At 46.7% G+C, this 22,367-nt stretch overlaps 1 protein-coding gene across 5 annotated transcripts in view; it reads left to right on the plus strand.

Annotated features, from left to right (window-relative positions):
• Positions 1 to 22,367, plus strand: part of ADCK1 (aarF domain containing kinase 1) — an 83,052-nt gene that overhangs the window by 31,345 nt on the left and 29,340 nt on the right. For 4 of the 5 annotated variants that reach the window (XM_074585390.1, XM_074585387.1, XM_074585388.1 and 1 more), the window contains one exon: positions 1,511 to 1,714. In XM_074585390.1, coding sequence (XP_074441491.1) covers positions 1,511 to 1,714 — 204 coding nt within the window. Of the gene's footprint in view, positions 1 to 1,510; positions 1,715 to 6,333; positions 6,445 to 22,367 lie in introns of all 5 variants that reach the window. The other variant, XM_074585391.1, reaches the window with a different exon arrangement.

Below are 22,367 nucleotides of genomic sequence, written 5' to 3' on the forward strand. Positions count from 1 at the left end.
GGATGTTATTTTCTGCCTAGGTATTTGTGAGTGCTTTTGAGCAGGCAATTTGCTGGGGGAAGCTCACCATCCCAGCGCGAGTTATGCTTGCCTGTGCGCGCCCACCCAGGAAAGTGTGTGCGTGCATGTGTGCATCCACGTTTGCACATCAGGCTTTCTCCTCACACTCCCGCAGGCCTGTGTTTTGTGCACTTGCAGCTCCCTCTGCACCTGGTCTGTCCCCTGACGCATTCCTAAATGCGAGACACTCACCCTGTCCCGTGATGTGACGTGGCACTGCTTTGCACAGTGGGCAAAGATAGCCACTAAATGGGGGTGTGGGTGGTGTTCATGCACGTTTGTGGTGCTGTTCCTTTCTGCCACGTACTTTGAGGCTTTTGGTGGAGTCCCTCACCACAGGATCTTGGGCAGATGAGGTCTGTGGACACAGGATTTCACCTTCAATGACTTCTGACACTGAAGCCAGAGGAATTAGGAGCCTCCATGCAGATAGGTGTCAGGCATCAACAGGAGATGGGCGTGGAGTTATTTTTTGTCATTGATTTGCTTAGATTTTGTTAGTGTATCAGGGTAAACTTATCTGAAGCTTATTAAAGAATATTGAGTATAGCTGTGTCCTTGGCAGGAGGCTTTTCTAGTGAGAGTAATAAAGGCAGAATAAATCATTGTCACTGAAGGATGTGGTGGCTGGTCTGTTCTTGATAGGTGGAATGAACCTCAGGAGCTGAAATCCAAAGCAGGCAAGTGGTTGGTGATGGGTTTCGTCCTTTCATGGCTGCATTTTGGTCAATGTGAGCAAAACTGGCAAGTCTTCTAATGCTTAGTTTCTGAAACCACTGTCACTGCAGACTTTGTTGGCAATGTAAGCAGTAAGACCAAGAGCTGGCTGGACTGCAGGGATGTAATTTCCCCTTGTAGCCTGTCAGAGTGAGCTGAGGAGGATGAAGGACTGCATACATGCTGTCCTCCTCACTGCCAGTTAGACATCTGTAATTTTGATTTTTAACAGATTCTTCTTCCAAGTTCCTGGAAGTTTCTGGGGTGGTATCTGTGACTTTCTTCTCACTTTAATTCATCACACTCATACTACAAGCCTAACATACATGGTTGTGGTCCTGACTTTTGTCTTTTGACAACGGGTTCCCAAACACTGCATTGTAACGGTGGATCACAGTAACAAACCAATGCTGCCCTATGGCTAGACATCTTATTCTGTGCAAGGATATAGCCCTGGAGAAAGCCAAAACCTAATGTGGTGTCCTTGATCATGGTGCTTGTGGAAACAAATGCTGAAGCCCCTTATACTCTGGAGCATCTTGTCCTGATCTGGTTCAGCCCCTCTAAATCAAGTCAGAGTCCTAATACTTAGCTGACATAGATGATGATGCCCAAAATCAAGAAGGGAAATCCCTGGCCTGTTTAAATACTGGACAAATAAAAGGTACATATGTGGGCATGTGCATGTAACAGACAGCAAAAGGGCTTGACTGATGTTCTGGTCTCTCCGCAGGTGCACCTGCGCTCTGCTGAGCGCCTCCGGGAGCTGTGCTGTGCAAACCGAGGCACCTTCATCAAGGTGGGACAGCACCTGGGAGCGCTTGACTACCTGCTGCCTGAGGAGTACACCCGCACCCTCAAAGTGCTGCACAGCCAGGCCCCGCAGAGCACTAGGCAGGAGATCGAGCAAGTTATCCGTGAGGATCTGGGCAAAGAGGTAGGGGCAGCCAGAGCCTGTGTTGGCTTCTCAGGCCTCAGCAAGCCCTGGGCAGCTAGAGGAAAGAAAACAGGAGCAAGGAGGGCCCTGGTGGTTCTCAGTTGCAAGAGATACCAAGGGGAGATATCTCTTCCTTGCCCCTGGGAGACTGCCATGCCAATTTTTCTTGTCCATTGATGGGCATTATTAGCAGGCTTAGGAAAGGAGAATGTTAACAGGATTAAGGGTGTGAAAGCTGCTAGGTGGAAATGGCAGGACTCGGCAGAGCAGCGTACCCCAGTGGTTATGCTAAGACTAACAGGGTTGCTGAAGGTCAGGATGGAGTACCGTCTGCCACACTGAGGAGTGGGAGCTGGAGGAATTGATGTTCAGGACAAAGATCTATTAGCAGAGCTCTGTGAGGGACGACTGCTCTCCCCTTGGTGCACTAGACCAATTCCAGATAGCGCTGACAGCCCTTTACTTTCTTGAGCCCCTAATTAACCCCCAAAGAAAATAATAACATAAATCACTTTTGGTGCTTGCAGTCAGTTAACGCAATAGCCCAGGAGTCGCCATTAACCCTCAGCAGCCCACAGCATTGAGATCAGAGGTAGGTGCCTGTGTTCATTAGGTGTAAGGGAATTAACCGCAGTAGAGGGTGTTCTGCTATTTTGCACCTTTGCCCCTTAGAAGAAAAGGTCCCCTCACACTCCAGGTCAGGTTGAGGAGAGGCATTTCAAGGATCACAACTGACATGGTGTGAAGGAGGCAGGAGGCAACAGTGTGCAAAGGCAGTGGTAGAGAGCGTGCATGTGAGGGGGAGGAAGACAGGAGGCTGAAGAAGGGAAGTAGTGTCTACATCTCTTGTTGCTTGTACATAGAGGTTTGTGGGGCTGTTTTAGGTTGTTCTGGGCTGTCTGACTGTGTGGTAAGGAGGTATGGGGGGAACATCAGGGTGTAAGTATTTGTACCTAATGAGTATATTATGGGCAGATTTGGATGAGGTGGGTCTGCCTATGTGTAGTTTAAGGGTCCAGGTATTGTCTAGTCAGGAATGACAATTAATATTTCCCTGCAATTTAATGGCAGGGTTAATGTCAGCCCCTGACCTGCAAGATGCTCCCTCTCTCAGCACTGCGTCCTTGTAGCATGGTTGGTACCAGCTGTGTTTCATAGCTCAGTGGACAGATGGAGCAGGGCAGGCTGGCTGTTCCCTGCAGACCCCGGCTGCTCCACGGGCCTCTATCCTGCAATCTCCCCTCTGCAGGAGCCGTGGAAAGCCACCCCGAGGTTAGCCCCTGTTAAATTACCACAGCAGCCGCCTAAGGCTCAGTTTGCGTGGCATCTCTCAGAGGCTGATGCAGGTGCTCAAAGGTAGGTCCTTTTTCCCTTTCTCTCAAGTAGGTGTTAAGCTGCCAGGGATACGCCCTGGTTTATTTCAGCTTTTTGGGACCTAGACGAGTCCTCCATGCCTCATTGATTTCCAGTGAGGCAGCTTGAATCCAGTCTCCACGGCAGCCTTCCCTCTTAGCATTCACTTCACCCACATGGGCAACGCTGGGCAATATTTAAAGAGACAGAGAGAGGGAGGGGAAAAAAAGGTAGAAATGGGAAGAAAGGGATAGAGGGAAAACGCTCATGAGAAAAAGAAAGCGATGGTAAAAGAGAAATGAAGAGAAGGACATGTATAAAAATAAAGCAGCTGGTGAATCCAGGCAGTATTAAAAGCCGAGGTAAACGCCCATTTCCATTAGTTACAAAGTACCCAATCAAGGTATTTAAAAGCAAAAAGGATTTGGGGAACCTAATGCACTGAAGTTGGTTTTGCCTGACGGCCAGAGGATTTAATAGGGTTACTTCAGGAACAAATTTAATTCCAGTGTAGTTACATCTTCAGTACATTCTAAATACAATATACTTAGCTGAAGTATAGATGGCAGAATGGGAAGGTGGAGCATCAGAGCAGAGGGTAGTGCAAAGCGGGATCCTGAAACTTTCCCCCTTGGGGCCAGCATCAGACCTGGGAACTTGCAAATGAATTCAAAGAGAAAATGACAGTGAAGGAACCTTCCCAGGAGGCCTACGCCTGACCCTGCTGCTCTCAAATTCAGTGGTAAGACTTCCAGTTCCCCTGTCAGGTGCAAGAGCAGGCTTCTCAGATGAATCTCAAGTGCAGGCAAAAGGTAATTACATACAGTTTGGAACAGTGTAGAACAAATAGGGGAAACAGCAACTGGAAAAACAGAGATACCTAGGGAGAAATGTGACAAGCTGACAAATTAGGCAAGAGCTTGCAAAAGGGCATGATGATCAAAAAAAGCCAATTTCGCTTATAGAAGCATTGTATCTTTAGTCAATTAGAAATAGTCTGTCTTCTGATGTGACCTACTCTTGTAAATCTTATCAGAGGCTTGGATGTTTGACAAATGGAGTGGTTTTGTGGTAAAACTGGCGTAAATGGAGAGCATGCCAATGGGACTGATCTTTGAGCAAAGGCAGAGGCTCGTGAGGTGGGCTTACAGCAGCTCAACACAACTCGGTTGTCACCATGCAGACTTGTGTGACACCCTGCTGATGGGGGAACTCTCACTCTGGGTCAGCATCATGGCTGGAGCATGTAGCTCTGCCGCATGAGCTAATGGCATGTGTGCTGATCTGACACAGAAGGAGAGTCATCATATATGCTGACTAGTGGGTTACCCTGTTTTAAGTCTAGGGTGAATTTGTGTATCTATCAGGGATTATCGGGATAAAAATAATAAGTAGTGAGCAGATGCTGGCTTTCTAATCCCAGCCATAGTGGTTTGGCTAAGTGATGGTGGGAGGTGATCGCTCTCTTGAGTGTTGTATGCAAGAGGTTGAGGTGGGGGTGGGATTCTCAGGACAACACGAGTAGTAGCAGTGGGAGAGGCTGCACAAAGAAATCTTTACAATGACTCCTGGAAATGCTCACCAGGAAGATCACAGAGTAGAATTCTTTTGGGGAGACAGCGGAGATACCACAGGAAGGGCTTGTTCTGGGTGGATTCCTTGGATCAGTTGGGAAAAGCTGTGTGCATAAGAATGGGTGATGAGATATGAATGAAAGAGTCTCCTACCTCTATTCACATTTTCCCTGCTTGAGCAAGGTTCTGCAAGTGAAAAGGTGTCGGGCGTGGAAAAGGAATGCAAAATGAGTGTGTTTCCTACCCCACAATTGTAATTTTCTCTGCAGGGCTATTAATGACACAGGGAAAGATAGCTCGTTCAACTGAGCTCTCTAACTCAACAGGGTGCATGCAGAGCCAGGCAACTTCTGGTGAAGTTTGGACACCAGAAATTTAGGGAGAGAGAGTGATGAGAGGCTCTGAAAGATGAATTTTTTGGAGTGTCTGCACCTTAAAAGTGCAAAAGCATTGTGCTTAGAAACTAGAAATGATGGAAAAAATGTTTTGCCAGCACTGGGATTAGGGACGTTTCCTCACTCTGGCAGGTGTGTTGGAAGATGGACTTGTGGCGTGGGATAGGGGGATACTGCGAAGGTGATGCCAGTTTGGTCCCAGAGCAGAGGTGCAGAACCCAGGACATCTCTGATTTTGGGCAAGCTGATTCCACCTGACAGTCCTTTGGTGTCTCTTAGAAAGGCTTCCTGTAGGTCTTCCTGTGTGTGATTTCTGTGGACAGGGTGCTCAGAGGAGTTTATCGCTCATTGCTAATACTGATAGGGCTTTTGTGAAACTTTTCCCCCTTCAAAAGTACATCTGCTTCTCTCTGCTTTGACCAAGGCCATTCCAGAGCATCCCTCCTCACAGGACTGAATGGCTGCAGAATGACTTGGCAGCTCTTCCAAACCCTTGGTGTCTTTCTGTTGTCTGGCTCCAGTACTGTCCTTATATGGCTCTGTGAATCTCACTGCTCTGCCACTGTGCAGTGATAATGAGTTTAGATCCTGTGACATCTCTGGACTTTGCTGTGTACTCCTATCTATGCCAACACACTCTTTTACCTCTTTCTAGTCTTAAAATACCTCCTGGTTTGCAGTCACTCATCTGACCTGCACATCCCAGTAGGCCACAGCATAGCTCTACCTGCTCAGCACCACTGTAATCCCTCTTCTGTGTACAGCAAGATGTCACTTTCCAGAGCCCGTTGCTCATCAGCTTCCACCTCATCCTCACTCACTGGCATTTTGCAATCAACTTTCTGACCTTTTCCCCAGAATTCCTTATTCTCCCCCTCAGTGTGTTTGTGTACTCAATACTCTACCCAGGCTTTTTCTTATGTTGGAGGTAATTTTTCTTGGTGGGAGACATTCTCTCCCCACGCATGTCTCGCTACTCTCCCTTTAGAAATATCCCAGTTCCTCCACCTGTTCTCCTTTCTGGCAGGTTCCCGTCAGTCCCCACTCGTACATCTGGTCTGAGGTTGTGTGCTTGCGAGTTAGGGCAAGGATAAAGTTAGCATCTCCTTGAGGCCAGCATGGTCTGAGTCAGGGTCTTTCCTACAGATGCTCTTTGTCCATCCAAGTTGCCTCTTTGCCTGGGGGGCGAGGGGCTGGTGTAGGGCACAGGGCTGGCCTTGCCTGTGGTGGGAGTGAGGGTCTCTCCTTCCTCCTTGCCCCTTGACTTACCCTCATGTCTCTGGCCTCTTGCTAACAGTTGTTGAAGCTGTCTCAGAGATGTGTGGAAACTGCTGAAGCTGAGCAGTCTCAGATGCTATTAATTGAGGAATCCCAAGAAATCCTGATGAACTCTCTGCCTGGACCCCAGGTATCCACATCTGCACACATGCTTACACCATTGCTGGTGAGTTTGCTGTGCTCCAGGAAGGCTGAGAGGAAAGACAGGCGCCATAGGGCGAACACAGTAGTGATTGAATGTGTTGCTTCCAGTGCTTGCCTTGTTCGAAGCTGCGAGAAAGGTCTGGGGAGAGCCCAGAGGTCAAGACTTGTCTCTGCTGAAACCAAATTTTATGAAGGGCTTAAATTGATGGAAAGATAGTCATTTGGAAGGATGTCAGTCCAGCTCTGCTTTGTGGGAGTGCAGGTAATGGGAAGTAGTTTCTAATTGCTTGATTAGCCAGCACCTCCAAGGAGACCATCCTTTTCATCCACAGTTAATTGCGGCTTTTACCTGTTGTTCAAGGACTATTTTGCCATTTGCAAGAAGCCTCCTGCAGCCATACTATAGTGGAACTCATTGATTGAGCAGGGCAGGATACATCAGTGAGTTGACTGTGATTTGTAAGCAAAACACGTGTGGTAGAGGAACCTCCTGTGCTGTGGTTTGTGAAGCAGGATGCATTTTTACAGATAGTGATGCTTGGGGGACCCAGCTTTCTGTTTTTTCTCCTTGGATTCCTACCTTTTTACCTGGCATGACACCAATGGTGTGCTCTAAGAAACAGATACTCCTCATCTGAGAAGTCATTGTCCCTGCAGCAAAATTGTGGCTAAATAGAATGCTGCCCTTTGTCCCTCTACCTTAAATTGCTCCGAAGGTTCCCAAAGTGTTTTCTAGATCGGGTACGTGAGCTTTATTCATCCACTGTTGAAATGTACCCATGCACATCTGGGAGCATGGTCACTGCAATGATGCACAGGAATGCCACATGACCATTTGACAGGGAGGAACAAAAATTGTATGCCCATGTGAACCTGCCATGGAAAAGGTTTAGAATGAGACTGCAGCAAGGTGCTAATCCCCACAGCCAGAGACTTCCCTGCCCTCGAACTGTTGGAGTCTGAGAAAACACAGAGGGAATAGATGAGACTCCTCTTTTTACTCCCATTTCTGTACACACTCTTGGTACAGCATGGCAGTCTTTGCTGTGCCAGCAAAAGGGAGAGACAAACTGGTTCCCTTCCTTCTGGAACTCTTGATTAGTATTTTAAACTCTGGCAAGAGATATGCTTGCTTTTGATTTGCAGAACTATTAAAACAGTGCCCAGCCCTGTGGGAGAGCAGCTAGGCCTTCAATAGGCTGTTGGGTATTACACTGCATGTCCTACAGCATCCAAGTTGTTCCCAAGGGAATATGAGCAACTTCTTTTGGTAGCTGGCACCATATGTTGCCCTAGAGAAGGTTCGTTTACCCTGATAGATCACAAGGTCTTCAGGTCGCGATGCTGCAGATCCTGTTATGGCCCCAGAAAGGCTCTTCCCAGGCTGGCAGTGTTGTCTAACCCACCCAGGATGCAAGGACACGTGCCTGCTTCCTCCGGTGTTGCACAGCCTTGTGGTCAAGTGTTCTGCCCACAAGCACTGATGTGTGGCACAAGCAGTGCATCGTTGCTCTCATGGGGGCTGTGGGACTGATGCTGAATGGTTCTGCTGAACACCCAGATCTCCTGTAGCTTGTGACCCTGGTTCTGTCCCTAAGGACCCTGCTCGAGCAGTGCTGTGCTGGGGTGCTTGTGAAGTTGGCCCTCATGTACATCGCTACCAGACACAGGGAAACTAGATTTAGGTCAGCAAGGGCCTCTTGTGCCTGCTATGGATGTTGTGTCCATCACAGGAAATCTCCTTCTCCTGAATGACGTTACCCACCCTCCATTTCCCCCAGAGTGGAGGCTGGGCTGTGGTGTCACTCCTGTTACTCTGATGGTGTGAGGGGCTGGGAAGTGGGACAGGAGGATTTGGCTTTTCTCCCACCCCTCTCAGCCTCTCTCAGTTGGCCCGTCAGGGCTTCCAAGCAGCCGTCAATAAAAAACATATTTGTATTAAAACTATAATGAGGAATAAAAAAACTTCACATTTTTTCAATAACTTGGGATATAAAAGAGAGATTTTTATCAATTATGAAAAGGATTTTGGCCATAAAAAGGTAATTTAAAGAGTCTGAGATGGATGGCAAATAGCATTAATGTCACCCAGAACAAATGGGCCCGCATTACTCAACTGAAAGGCAGGAGCAGCTGCCTGCGCAGGTCCCGCTGCTGCTGCAGCCTCTGCCGTGGTCGCCCTGCCCTGTCTCTGGTAAGAGGTCCCAGTCGCTGGTGGATCTCAGTGTGGCTGCCTCCACACCGAGCCCTCGTGCGGCCAGTGTTTGCCCAGAACCTCTGCTCCTCTGCCAAGGGCAGATGGGGAAAGCAAACAGGGACCCTTGTGTGGCTCAGGTGGTCCACCTTGCTCTGTCCCTTGCGTCCCCGCTCACTCCATTTGCAAGCCCCAGTGTTACTGACCCTTAGTGTCACACCAAGGACAACCTGGTGTCCTTCTTGCCAGGGGAGCTTTGGGACAGGGTGTACTCCCTCCTTCTGTGGGTTTTCTCTCTGCTCACAGCTCCTGGCTGAGTCCTGCTCATGGGTGCTCTAAGCCCCATTGCCTAAGAGAGGGAAGGTTTTGTGGATAAATTAGAGGATAATCTCTTCTGGCTTCCTTCAAGTTAATAAGATTTACAATACAGGAGGTTGGACAGTGGATTTTCTGAAGGAGTTTTTGGAGGGCCTTCTGTAGAGAAGTGAAAGATTTGAGATCGGAGAATGCAATGGGGAATGGCCTGGTAAGGAGTTCTGATCTGCATGCTTAGTGACATTTTTTTCTTTAATTTACAAATTCTTTAGTTACCCGAGGGTTAATGTATGATATACCTGCACGGAATTTGTTGGCTCACAGTGTCTTGTGTGTAGATGGTAAGGTCTACTTAGTACAGTTTTATCAGTTTTGATGACACCTGAAGTGTTGCTCTGATGCAAATAAATCTTGGCTGGCAATGCACGCCACAGCTGTGTCAGGCTGTGGTCAGTGTCCACGTCCTGCGGAGGTGGTGGACATGCTGCACAGCAGCGCTCTAGCCATGAGCAGAAGCCGCCTCTCAGCACATGGGTAACCCTTCCAGTTCCAGACAATCACTGGAAATCCGGGATTAATAGTCCTTATGTGGCCTTCCTGCGTATGGAGATTTTATTTTTTCGAACATGGTGTGTTTGCTCACATTTGCTCAGCAATCTCTATGCATTTGTGACACAACAGGATCTGGGCAGGGGCAGAAACAGTGAGCTGCCGTGTGGACAGACTGGCTTCTGTTTTAAAGCCTGCTGCTGATACACTCAAGAATATTCTTACTTGATGTTCTGATCTAGACGCAGGCTGGGTTTAGTATGCCTGATTTTTCTCTGAGGGAGCAGAGAATCCTGTCCTCTGCCTGCCCACTGATCTTTTAATATCCTACTTGATTCTGCCTGGTTGGTATCTCCCGTTTTCTTTCAGAATTTTACATCTGCCTGGTTACTTGGCTCTTGACCCATTGAGAACATGAAAACATGATGCAGTGAGTCTGGCGACTTTTGGCAATAGGTTATTTGTAGATGAAACAAATGACATAAGATGAAATAAGGAGTTAGAGGGCCTGACCTTGACATATCTGCATTTTCCTAGCACACAGAATAGACACAGCATTTTTATGAATTTTTAAGATGTACAGTGATCTAATAAGCTTTGTTTTATGGCACTTCTGGGATCTGTCTGAGAGACAGCTCCTGATTCCATGGAAGGATGCTGAGCTATAGAAAGCACTTCAACCGTGCCTGCAGGTTTTCCTCCCCATGAAAAAGTTGCTTTGAGTGAGAACACTGGAAATTCTCATGGGAAGCCTCACACCCAACATGCTTTTGTGTTCTGAGAAATGAAGCAAAAATTGGGATCTAAGGGATCTCAAAGGTCTTACCACTATTAGTTAGCAAAGTGTATCAGTTCCTACTAGGCTGGCCAGCCTGAGAGAGAGGAGGTTTTTGTCATGTTCCCTTTGGAAATCAAGTTATGTTTGTGAATGTTAAGCACATTTTGCATGTATTTTCTGTAAGATTTGCAGTGCTTTGCTTTTACAGGATGCATGGTTTAGAGCCGAACCTGTGAAGCTGTCTGTGAGAACTGAAGCAATAAATTCACATGACCTACTGCTTATGCCAGGAGAGCTCAGCTGAAGCAAACCCATGAGCTTCTCCCTTACAAAGCACACATAACCACTCCATCTCAAATTGGCAAGTTCTTGGAAGAGGCCATTCAGCACCAACCTTTCCAAATTTCAGATGATTAGTAGAAAATATACATTAGTTGGCTCATTTCAGATAATGAATGAAACTGAGGTGGTATCAGTTGTGAATGGAGAACAAAGCTAATTTTGACAAACAGCGTATTGGATGTAACTGATTGGTTCAGGTCTATTAACTGTTATTCCCATTTATCAAGAAAGGCTAGAAAGAGGCTATAGCAATTAAAATTAGCAGGGCATGTTAAGAGGGGTTATATTAAGGAACTCTCTCCGTGTAACTTTTGGTGCCTTGTCCTTTGTGAACTGCTAGTGTCTTTGCCCTGACTGCCAAGAAAGCCTCTAAGCCCACACCTCCTGTCCCAGGTTGTCTTTTGCCCTTTGGACCATAAACTGACCTCTTTCTCTTCTTTTATTTTTTTTTTTTCTTTTTGTTTGAAAGAGTTGTGAGGCTGGTTCTTAATGGGATGTCCTGTCAAAGGCCTTTGCCAATCCCTTGCAATCCTCAGGACCAGCTCAGGAACTGCAGGTTGACTGCTCCAAGCTAAACATTTGGGACGCTGTGGTTCTCAGTGAGTGAGCAGGGAAGAAAGGAAGTGTATGGACTGCACTGGTTCTGTGGGCCTTATCTCTCTGTTGACTACACAGCCGTAGCACGCTGATGACAGTGTGTTGGGTTGAGCATCTCCAGTGACTTAGTGTCCTGTACCCAATGAAGGAGGAGGTGAAGCCTGACCAGTAGCAGGATCTGGGCTACTCTCTCCTGGCTTTGCTGTCCATGGGGCATGTCTGGAGTGGATCTCAGTCCTCATCCCTTCTTCAGTGAGGTGGCTCCCCGGGTTATGATGAGGTGTTTTGTGAGATGGGTGCCCCTGCTTATATTAGAATCCACCAAACTGCTTTACCTCATCCACAGGAGCCCAATGATTTTGAACTATAGGAAACAGAGCTAGATACCGGTTAGTGTTTAGAGGCTCCCTGTCCTGTTCCTGTTCCAGAGGCTGACTCTGTTGCTGCATCTGTTTTTGAGCTGCATCAGCCCTAGGTAGGGAAGCAGGGCAGTTGGATTCTGGCTGTAGAATAGTGAGTTGCTGGATTGCTTGGAAATGTATGTGAATTAATAAAAATTAACCCCCTACCTTTGTTTCCTTGTCCCACTTTTCTCCTTGTAACAACCTCTAGTAGTACACCCTGGGGGTGCCAGAGGAGAACTTATGTTCAAGGTGGAAAACAAACGAGCTTTTTCCCCACTGCTCCCCAGACTGGCAGCCCTTCCCTTTGTAACGCTTGTCACCCTGCAGTGGCAGCAGCAATGCTAGGCCTGTAAGTGTAGTTGATTTATGTTAACTGTTGAAACGATAATGTTTAATCTGTAAAGTGCTAATCTATTTTTTATGTTGATTATGAATAGGCCAGCTGTGCCTACTTTCCTATTCATAGAGTTTAGTGAACAAGCCCATTTCACAGGCTGGGTTTGGAGGGTGATTTACATGAGAGCAGACACTGCTTTAAGGAGAGTAAATCAGCTGAGTTACACCACCAAACCAGGGACCTGGCAGCCCAACAAAAAGATCTGGGGGCAAGGGAAAAAACATGGGAGGAAGAGGAGGAAGAGACAGATAACAAATAAACTGTAGAAGGAGCAGATGGATCAGAGCAGATACATGAAAAGTAGGGGAAATATGGGCAGGAGAAGAAAGGAGAGGTTGATGTTCAGAGGAGAGATTGACAAAAAGAAAGCAGGAAATTATGTGGCTGGCTTAGCATAGGACTTTCCTCTTTGGAGAGGAGAGAGACCTCTGGGATCCAGGGTTTGTATGACTGGTCATTTAGGGGATGCATAGAACCCCTTTCCAGCATGGTGCCAGTGATGCTCTTGGCAGTGTCAGCTGTGGATTTAATTTGCTGTGGAGTTGTCTCTCTCAAATGGCTTTTCTGGATCTCTGTACATTTTTTCTGAGAGTAGGGCTGCATAGGATACAAACTGCAGGGTTCCATCCAGATCTCTTTGTAAGTTATTCTACCTCTACTTCTCCTCAGTCCCTGTACCTTGTTCTCTGTGGTGTGGACTGCTGTACAGCTGTGCCTTTTGCATTGACTGGCCTGCCAGGTGCACTGGTATTTTGGTATCCCATCAAGGCACGCAACTGGCTTATGAGCTTTACATCTTCGGCAGGGCTTTACTACCTTTTTAGCATCTTTCTTCTAATGTAGTGACCTCATTATATCCCTTCCTTGATACGAATTCAAGAAAGGGAATTCAGGCAGGGATGCCCACATCTGCCATACTACTTGTACTTCCATGTCCACCTCAGATCCTCATTCCTACTTCCCTGTCCTATTACTCGGAGGCAATGCTGTGCTTCAATAAAACTTTGTCATGCTTGCATTGATGTAATTATGACCAAAGTCTGAGGAAGGGACATAGCTGGGCAGAATCTGCCTGGGACAGGCCTTTGTCCTTTGTGTGTTTTCATTGTACAGTGTCTCTGTACACCCTGGTGACACGCTGCTGGATTGTGCAATGCTCCTTCTGTCGTTCCTGCTCTTTGTCCCAGGCCTAGAAACGATTTTGCCTCATCCCTTTCTAAGGAGAGACATAAAGGCATTCCACACAGTACTCAGAAGAGTATGCCTCTCTCTCTCTGTTTTAGGAGCTGGAGTAGAAGGGTCTGTCAGTGTAGCATATACTCACATATATGCAGTGGTGTCCTGCCAGATAAGTACCCTGCAATGCAGCCCTCTGCTCACACACACAAATTTTTCTCCTGACCCTGTTCTTCACTTACCTTTCAGTGGATGGAGGATTTTGCCTACCATTCCCCACACAAGCTGTTCACACAAATGCACTGCCCCACGTCTCCTCCTTGACTCTGTGCACAAACCCTGGCACAGCTTTGCTTGCTGATCGGGTACTTGTAGCCCACCTCTTCCAAACATCTGCCCCCAGACATCCCCTAACTGCTCTCTACATAGCCACATAAACCTGCCCATAGATATTTCTCCCCCACCACTCCTTCTCTCATGCACTTCTCAAAGCCCACAGGCTTTCAAAGCTGAATCAGAGACATTTGAGATGAGGCACAGGTGATATGTGTTCCCGAAGGTCCCTATATATCCTCAGGCTCTGGCAGCTGGTTATTTCTCACAGGACCGCTGCTGTTGTGCATGCTTAGAGCTGACAGGGCCCTTGGGGCATCTCTGCAGTCCTCGGCAGAGCCTCCCTCCGCCTGGCTGTGACTAACATAGAGCCTATTTGTTGTGGGTCCGTTGACCCTTTCCTACTCAGGTTTCAGCCAGTGCACGGCAGGGGTGTGTTTATGCATGATGTCAAAATGGTCTTGGAAATTCATTTGCCTCTGGGTACTTTCTTAAATCTTACCTTCTTGCTTAATGTGCCAACTGGCCCCACCTCTGTGGCATTTCTTCTTCTCTGTGGCGTTTTGGGAGAGGTTTCATCTTGAGATAAGAAAGATTTTTTTTTTTTTTTTTTTTTTTTTTTAAACACTGAGAACTATCAATCATGGGAACCACCTCCCCAGGGATGTGGTAGAGTCCCCATTGCTGGGGGTTTTCAAGATGTGATAATCACATCTAGGCTCCCTCTCCCATGAAAAGTTAGACCAGATGGACTCTTTTGAGGTCCCTTCTAACCTGAGCTGTTCTATGATTTGATGATTCTTTCCAAATGTGCTGTCTTTGCAGCAGGCTGCTGGCTTCTATAGGGGTGATATGTCATTTGGGAATATGTCTACAGGAATTCGATCAAGGGGTTCTGGATATGTTGCGGACCCCCATGTGTCTTACTATGTGTGTGGCTCAAGAGAAATGGGAACTTTTGCGGCGGACAGGGGGAGAACAGTTGGATTGTTGTCACCTGTCACTTGTGAGCATTAGTACTCGATGTCTAGTACTAGATTCAGACCTGGCTTGGAAATGAGATCTGGAGGGAGGTCAATGTTGATCACAAGGCCAAGGCTGCAGCCATGCTTGACAGAAAGTTGGTGACATTGTCCGTTGTGATGAGAAAGGAGACAGGAGGGATGGTTTGAATGAGAAGATTAGGAACCGTGCTTTAGCTTTGTTGAATGTGAACAGAGAGATGACTACCTGAAAGATGTCTGAGAGACAGACTGAAATTGTAGTTTGGCTGTAGAAGCAGGCAGATGTAGAACTACGAGTCACCAGAAAGGAGATGGGAATTTTATGTGAGCTAATATTCAGATCCAGTAGTGGGGGTAGGGTCTGTGAGCAGAGCTTTGTGGAACATCTCCAGAAAGCTGGGAAAGGGATAAGGAAGCTGCTCAGACACACTAACAGAGCAGAAGACTGAGGAAACTGCTCCCTTCCTTAGGAACTACAGGGATGTTAGTGCTTTCAGCTCTATTGCTTGGGAACTGAAGAGCTGCAGAGAATACAGTAAGCCTCAAAGATATCAGTAGAAAGGGGCCACTACTGCTCCTCCTGAGCCATGGAATTAGAGTCCTTTTGGGCAGATGGGATGCAGAAGGAAGTTTATTGGCAGCAGAGAGTTGTCTTCTGCCCTGCTCTCACTGCATACTGGTATAACAAGTGAGAGCCTCCTTTGTTAGCAGGGGCAGAAAGAGAAAGAAAGAGGCAGTGTGTTTTAAATTAAAACACAAAATATGTCTGGGAGTGGAGAAGTTGTGTGCTCTTGAAAGACTGTGATTTCAATCTGTCTGAACGATTGACAAGTGTGGTTCCCTCCTCACAAACAGGAGATGTAGGTGAAGTAATATTTCTCCAAAACGACAGAGAGAAAAGAGTGAATTTAATGAGCATTGTTCAAGTGGCAGACACTCAAGATGAAAGAGCAAATTAAGATAAAGGGAAGCATTTGTATGTGTAAGGGGAGGGCGGGGAACACAGAACAGGTTGGAGCATCTGCCCCATAGCCTGCACTATTGGAGGGAATAAGTAGCTCACAAGTCACTACTTTCTTTTTCAGCATGATGGAATGGAAGGAAGTTAACAGGAATATATGTGTGTACGTGCCTCAGCTTTGCTTTGGTCTGTGCATAGACTATAAGATGCTTGTATCATTCAAAATAGAGTGCGTGGTGACACTATTTACCGTGACTTTGAGAGATTATCATTTTCCACCGTCTCTGTCAACACAAGGGTAGTTGCTGGTGGACTCTGGTTTGACTCTCTGGATCAGAAAACACTGGCTGCTGTTGGAGGTCAGTCATGTACAGACTGGATTGTGGAAGTGGTTTAGGGTAATGGGAAGGTGACTAGCTGCACAAGATGTTTATTCTGAGGTGGAAAGAAGTGGGATGCTGAACAAGCCAGGTCATTGTGCTGATCAGCTGCATCTGGAAACAGGAAATGAACATTTTTCTCAACAGCCACATCAGGGTTAGAGGGACTGGTACTTTGTTATCACTCAGAGGAATCACGGAATCTTCAGAGTTGGAAGGGACCTCTAGAGATCATCTAGTCCAACTCCCCTGCTAGAGCAGGATTGCCTAAAGCACATCCCTCAGGGCTGCATCCAGGCGGGTCTTGAAAACCTCCAGAGAAGGAGACTCCACAACCTCCCTGGGCAGCCTGTTCCGGTGCTCTGTCACCCTCACTGTAAAGAAGTTTTTCCGTGTATTTGAACGGAACTTCCTATGTTCTAGCTTGTGCCCATTGCCCCTTGTCCTGTCACTGGGAACCATTGAAAAGAGCCTGGCTCCGTCCTCCTTAAACCCACCCTTTAGATACTTGTAAACATTAATCAGGTCCCCCCCTCAACCTTCTCTTCTCCAGGCTAAAGAGTCCCAGCTCTTTCAGCCTTTCCTCATAAGGGAGCTGCTCCAGTCCCATAATCATCTTAGTTGCCCTACGCTGGACTCGCTCCAGTAGTTCCCTGTCCCTCTTGAACTGGAGAGCCCAAAACTGGACACAGTACTCCAGTTGTGGCCTCACCAGTGCAGAGTAGAGGGGAAGAATGACCTCCCTCGACCTACTGGCCACACTCTTCCCTATGCAGCCCAGGATGCCATTGGCCTTCTTGGCGACAAGGGCACACTGCTGGCTCATGGATAATTTGCTGTCTACCAGGACCCCCAGGTCCTTCTCCTCAGAGCTGCTTCCCAGCATGTCCGCCCCTAACATATACTGGTGTTTGGCATTCTTCCTTCCCAGGTGCAGGACCCTACACTTGCTTTTGTTGAACCTCATTAGGTTCTTCTCTGCCCAGCTCTCCAGCCTGTCCAGGTCACGCTGGATGGCAGCACGGCCCTCTGGAGTGTCGGCCACCCCTCCCAGCTTGGTATCATCAGCAAACTTGCTGAGGATACACTCTGTCCCCTCATCTAGGTCATTAATGAATATATTGAACAAAATTGGTCCAAGTATTGACCCCTGAGGGACACCACTCGTTACAGGCCTCCAACTGGACTCTGTGCCGCTGATCACAACCCTCTGAGTTCTGTCACTCAGCCAGCTCTCGATCCACCTCAGGATCATCAATCCTGAGGAAATCATTGATTTCAGTGGTGCTTTCAGTGGTTCTTCCAGCTTCTCTACAGGGAAGTGAACTGGACTTGCAGCTTAAAATTATGATGCAGCTTCCAGCAGCAAAATCTTTCCTTTGGTAATGGACATTTTGGAAAGAAAGAGCTTCTTGGAATTTAATTCTGAGCATGGGATTATAGGCGTGGGGGAAAGCTATCTCCATTGTCTGAAATGGAGTACTTTGACCAGGCGTAACGTTCACACTGCTGGGTGGGTTAAAGACTTGTTCTGAGACATCCCAGCTTTGCTGTTTGTTCTCTCTGGTTTGCCATGTGCTTGTGCTATAGAAGATGTTGTGCTAGTCCTGCAGGTAATGTCTGGACTCTGCTTTCCTATTATGCAGCGTGATATCTGCCTTATGTCAGAAGTCTAATGTGCAGTCTCTCTGCTTTCAGAGTGCTTTGTGAAACCAGCACTGGAAAACTGGACAAAGAACAGCTGAATGAAGCTAAGCATGGAAGAGGCTGTGGTGATGCTAATGGAAAACCTGTAGAACTCCAACTGTAGAAAGCATTGACTCTTAGGGTGCTGAGCTAGTCTGTTAATCTTAGCATCCTGTGTCTCTGGAAGGTAGTAGGACACCCAATACCTTAATTGATGAAAAACATTTATCTCCTTGTGCCAGTCAGGAGGATGTTGGATGTTTCTGAGCCAGTTAGGTACCAGTCTGGCCATGACAATCCTTGCTTTTCTTGGGCTGAATATTGTTTGTTTGTGGGAGCCATAGGTAAGTGTCTCACCTTTCAAACAGATGGGAGATGAGGTCCACCTCATAGGTAGGGTCTCAGAAGACGTACATCAGCTCTGTCTGCTCCTTGCTGTTACTGCCTGTTGTAGCTGTCACCACTGAGATTGGTTTTGATCCAGGATGAGTGATATTCTCAGACAGTTATGTTTTGTCTTAAGGATTTGACTTTACTCAGGAAAATAAATGAAGCTATCATGTGGGTGTCTGAGCACAGACTATTAAGCAGGAGTCATCAGGGACGGAATAAAATGCGCTTTTCCTCAAAGTATGGTTCTGTAACAGTTAAAGTTACTATAGCAAGTAGCCTGATACTGTTCCTGTATAGCTCAGTGGATGGTTGAGGTGAAAGCAAGAGTGGCTTCATATAGGCTTTCCCACTGCTTTTCTATCCAGAAGAGACTACAGAAAGAGGACAGTAGGTGAGCAGAGCAGGGAATAGCCAGGACCCTAGGTATCAGGCAGTGAATGACTGAGCCAACTTTGGTGTTCGGATGATGGGATCAAGGATTCTTCCTTTATCAGAGTTCATTTTGTGTAACATTCATGGCTTTGTCACTGGGAAGTGCTGTTGGTAGGATCCCAGTGGAGATTCTCAGTGGTATAGTTGGTAGTTGGCTGGAGAGTACCAAAGTGGTACCGGGTAGAAATAACAGGAAAAGATGAACTTCATACCCCAGCTGTCTCATAGCCCTTTCCTAGAAGCAGGCTGATGGTTGATGGACAGTCCTGGTTTTGTGCTATTGCAGTGCAATGTTAGCAGTGATTAACCAAGTTAGCAGTGATCAGCAAGCCAGGAGTAAATGCAAACCATTGGCAGAAGAAGTTTCATGTCTGTGTCTGGGTGTGTAATAACTGCTGTATATGTATTATACAGATAGTTTTAAAAAAATATACTAAAGTTATCAATTTGGTCCTGAGAAACTAGATGTGGGCATATTTATAGCTGACTGTACAGTCCTAATTCTGCTCATCCATGCATGAGCTCTGTGACATGGTGTGGCCCAGCGTCATATGGGATATCAGGGAGAGCCAATATTAGAGCTCAGCTCTTCCAAATTCTAGGCAGGCATCTTAATGCACATCTCTCCTTGAAATGGACCACATTGCTTTGCCATCCTGTGCACAGAAGGATGCAGGGATTTTGTGTAATAAGCCATATGTAATTGTTTAAGTGCATCAGAATACACACATACCTTTTACCTGTATTCATTTGGATGCAGTGTATACCTCTATATACATGCACACTTAACATGTATATTTAGTATGAACACCAGGGAGTCGGTTCAGAAGAAAACCACTATTCTGTATATATCTACAATATTATTAAAAATACTGAGTTAATAAATACATGTTCTTGACAGATGCATTTAGAAACCATCAATTAGGCTTGGCATTCATTAGGTGGGGAGAAGTCCAATCAGATTTCACTGACTCAACAAAGCCGCCTATAAATTGTGGCCTGTTTGTTCTGACGTTTGATGAATTATTCTTCATAATCCACTGTCTACTGTGATAAATCTAATCTTTCAGTTTTTGCTGTCTTAATAATTCTCAGAGCAACACTGTGACATTTTGTTTTCGTAGAGGGGATAGAAAGGCTGGGACAATGGAAAAAAACCTCATTTGCTGTCTGGGAAGTAGATCACACTACTCCAAGGTAACATTTTTCTCCCACCTAGAACTCTGGTCTTGCAGACTTGCAGGGATCAGTGAGTCATTGGTGCCATGGACAGTTAGGTGTATGTTCCTGAAAAGATGAGCAGCCTAGGATGAGGTTCATATCCCTTAAACCTAGTCCAGCAAAGGCATTCAGACTTTTGAGAGCAATAGGGTCCTAGGGTCAATAAAGTGAATTCCAAAAGTTCTGGGAGCCACAAGCCTTAGAAATGCTGTATCAGACGTAGAACTCTTCAGCTATTCCGCCAGGTGAAGTAGAGGGGGACATTGTACTAGGCAGTGTTAAGGTGGCAGCTGCAGCCCCTAAAATTTCCCTGGGAAACTTGCTCTCTTCCCAGAGTGGTATTGTGTTGGTCTGTTTTCCAGCAAGCTCACAAATCCCGTTATCACAGTGCCCCGCACTGCCTTGGCTGGGAGGCAGCACGATCCCTGTGTATATCTCGGTAAGCTCCGGCACACTGAGCTCACCTTATCAAATTGCCATCCGTGGAGCCATGATTAAGAGGGGACTGTTCAGTGCTGCCTCTGTCAGGAGTGGAAAAAACAGATGAATCAGGTCACCTCATCAAGGGAATTTCAGCTTGGAGCATCACAGCACAGAGATGTGCAAAATTTACCTACTTTAATTACTTTCTTGCTGTCAGCTTTTGCCATGGACCTCTCTCCCAGCTGTATGAGTCCCTTTGTCTTGAATGGATTTATACCAACTTCCCCATGTGCATCTTCCTCTGCTGCTGCATGGCATCAAAATGCTAGGAGACTGTGAGCTGCTCTGGGCCATCACAAAAAAATACTATTGTTAATGGAGCTCCGTTTGTATCATGGCCTGTGATGAGTATCCTGGAGGCAAGAAGTTCAAGTTAATCCTGTGTTGCCTAGTCAGCCCCTTCTGAAATAGAAGGACATCTCATAGATTCCTATCTCCAAATACAAAATGCAAGACTCAGGAGCAATTACAGTATGCTATGATCAGAAGAGGAGATCTGCTGTGAAATTTTGGTTGAGGTTTTGAATGTTTCAGTTTGCACTGCTTTTTGGTGATAAGAGGGTAGCATGATCCCCGTTGGGCCCCTTTTTGTGAATTATTTTGAGCATCTGTGATTAGTGAAGCTGTGCAGCAGAGTGAGGTGTCTGGAGATGGCCTCTGTCTGAGAAGGTCTCACCTCCTCGTGCATGTTCCCCAGGTGTGCCAGATGACATGGGCATACTTACACAGCCTGTAAGTTACATGACAGACATTTCAGGAAGATGCACTGTTACCAGAGCTCAGGGTTTACCCTGGAGACTGGGCAACTTCCAGCTGTGGTTCTCCTATACCCTTTGCACTCTCAGAAATTTACAGGTTCTGTAAGTAACTTTCTGGGCTGCCAAACAGCAACCGAGGCCCCAGCTAGCAGCAGATGAAACAATTCCTACATTGTCCATCCTGCTGTCATCAAGACTGGTCAGTCTGCTGGGAAAAGCTTCTGAAGAACGTAAGGGTGATGGTACAGATCAGACTCAAACCTGAAGCCGACCTGAGAACCACTCTGCCTCCAACTGTAGCTAGTGTTGGCTAAGAGACGAATATAAAAGCATGACAGGCATACAGTTAAGCTTTACCTGGTATGATCTTCCCTCTTCCAGTAAACTGAAGGTTAGAGGTTTCCTGGGCCAGAGGTTGTATCTTGGTTCTTAATAACTTGTGATGGATTTTCTTCATTGACTTATCTACCCACCTGGACTTCTGGTATTCATAACATCCTGTATCAATGAGTTCCACAGCTCAGTGGTGGTGGGGGAAAGACTTCTTTTTGCTTGTTTTAATTCTGCCATCTGGTAATCTTGTGTGTTGATTGGCAATTTGCTGCTCATGAGTTCTTCTATGTAGTGAACAAGCATTCCCAATCCCATTCTCCGTGACAGAAATTATTTTTATAGAGCTCTGTGACATTCCCTCCCCGTTGTCTCTCTTTCCAGGCTGAAGAGTCCTTTGAAGTCCTGGGAAATATTTGAAGGCAGTTTTGAAATGCTTTGGTGAAGGACTCTCTTGCCCTGGGAAATGTTGAGCATTTGAAAGTCTCCTCACTGACACCACCTGTACTGAACTGGTTCAGCTCTGGCAGAGTTGAAGGAAAGGTTCTTTGTAAGTGGTCGTGGAAAAGCAGAATTGTTAAAACTGTCCCAGACCCTCCTGGAAAGCTCCTGGATAGGACTTTTAATGCAAAATATTCTTACTTAGACCCCATGGTGGCCTCATTCTGGCTGCACCACGTACAGAGGTCTGGAGCATCGTGCTGGAAGGGGCTCAGTCTGTCAGCTAAACAGGGCTGGGCTGTTGAGACACCTTCTATTAGTGATCCTGCATCCCACTGCACCCTAAATTTGTCCTGAACAGACTGCTGACACATGGCCACTGTTCATATGCTGCGTTCACTGTGGCAGAGCAGAACCACCACATCCCTCCTGGGATGATGTTACATAGTGCTGGGCCAGGAAGGGTCTCCATGACAGGCTCCTGCTCCACGGTACCTTGTTAGAAGCTTTTCTGGAGGGGGAAGGGAAACAGACCTCTGTGGAGTGGGCAGGTTGAAACCAGGTGGTAATTTTTGATCATTTGCTGCAGCACATGAATATAAAAAGGTTGGGATTAAGAGGCAGTATATTTCAAAAGAAATTAGCTAGCAAGACACACACATTTAATGTTTATGGTTTGGAGATTAAGATATCAGGCTGGAACTTGGGCTATCTGGGTTAAATCCCAGCTCTGTC

The sequence above is a fragment of the Larus michahellis genome, chromosome 4, assembly GCF_964199755.1.
Source record: "Larus michahellis chromosome 4, bLarMic1.1, whole genome shotgun sequence".
NCBI lineage: Eukaryota > Metazoa > Chordata > Aves > Charadriiformes > Laridae > Larus > Larus michahellis.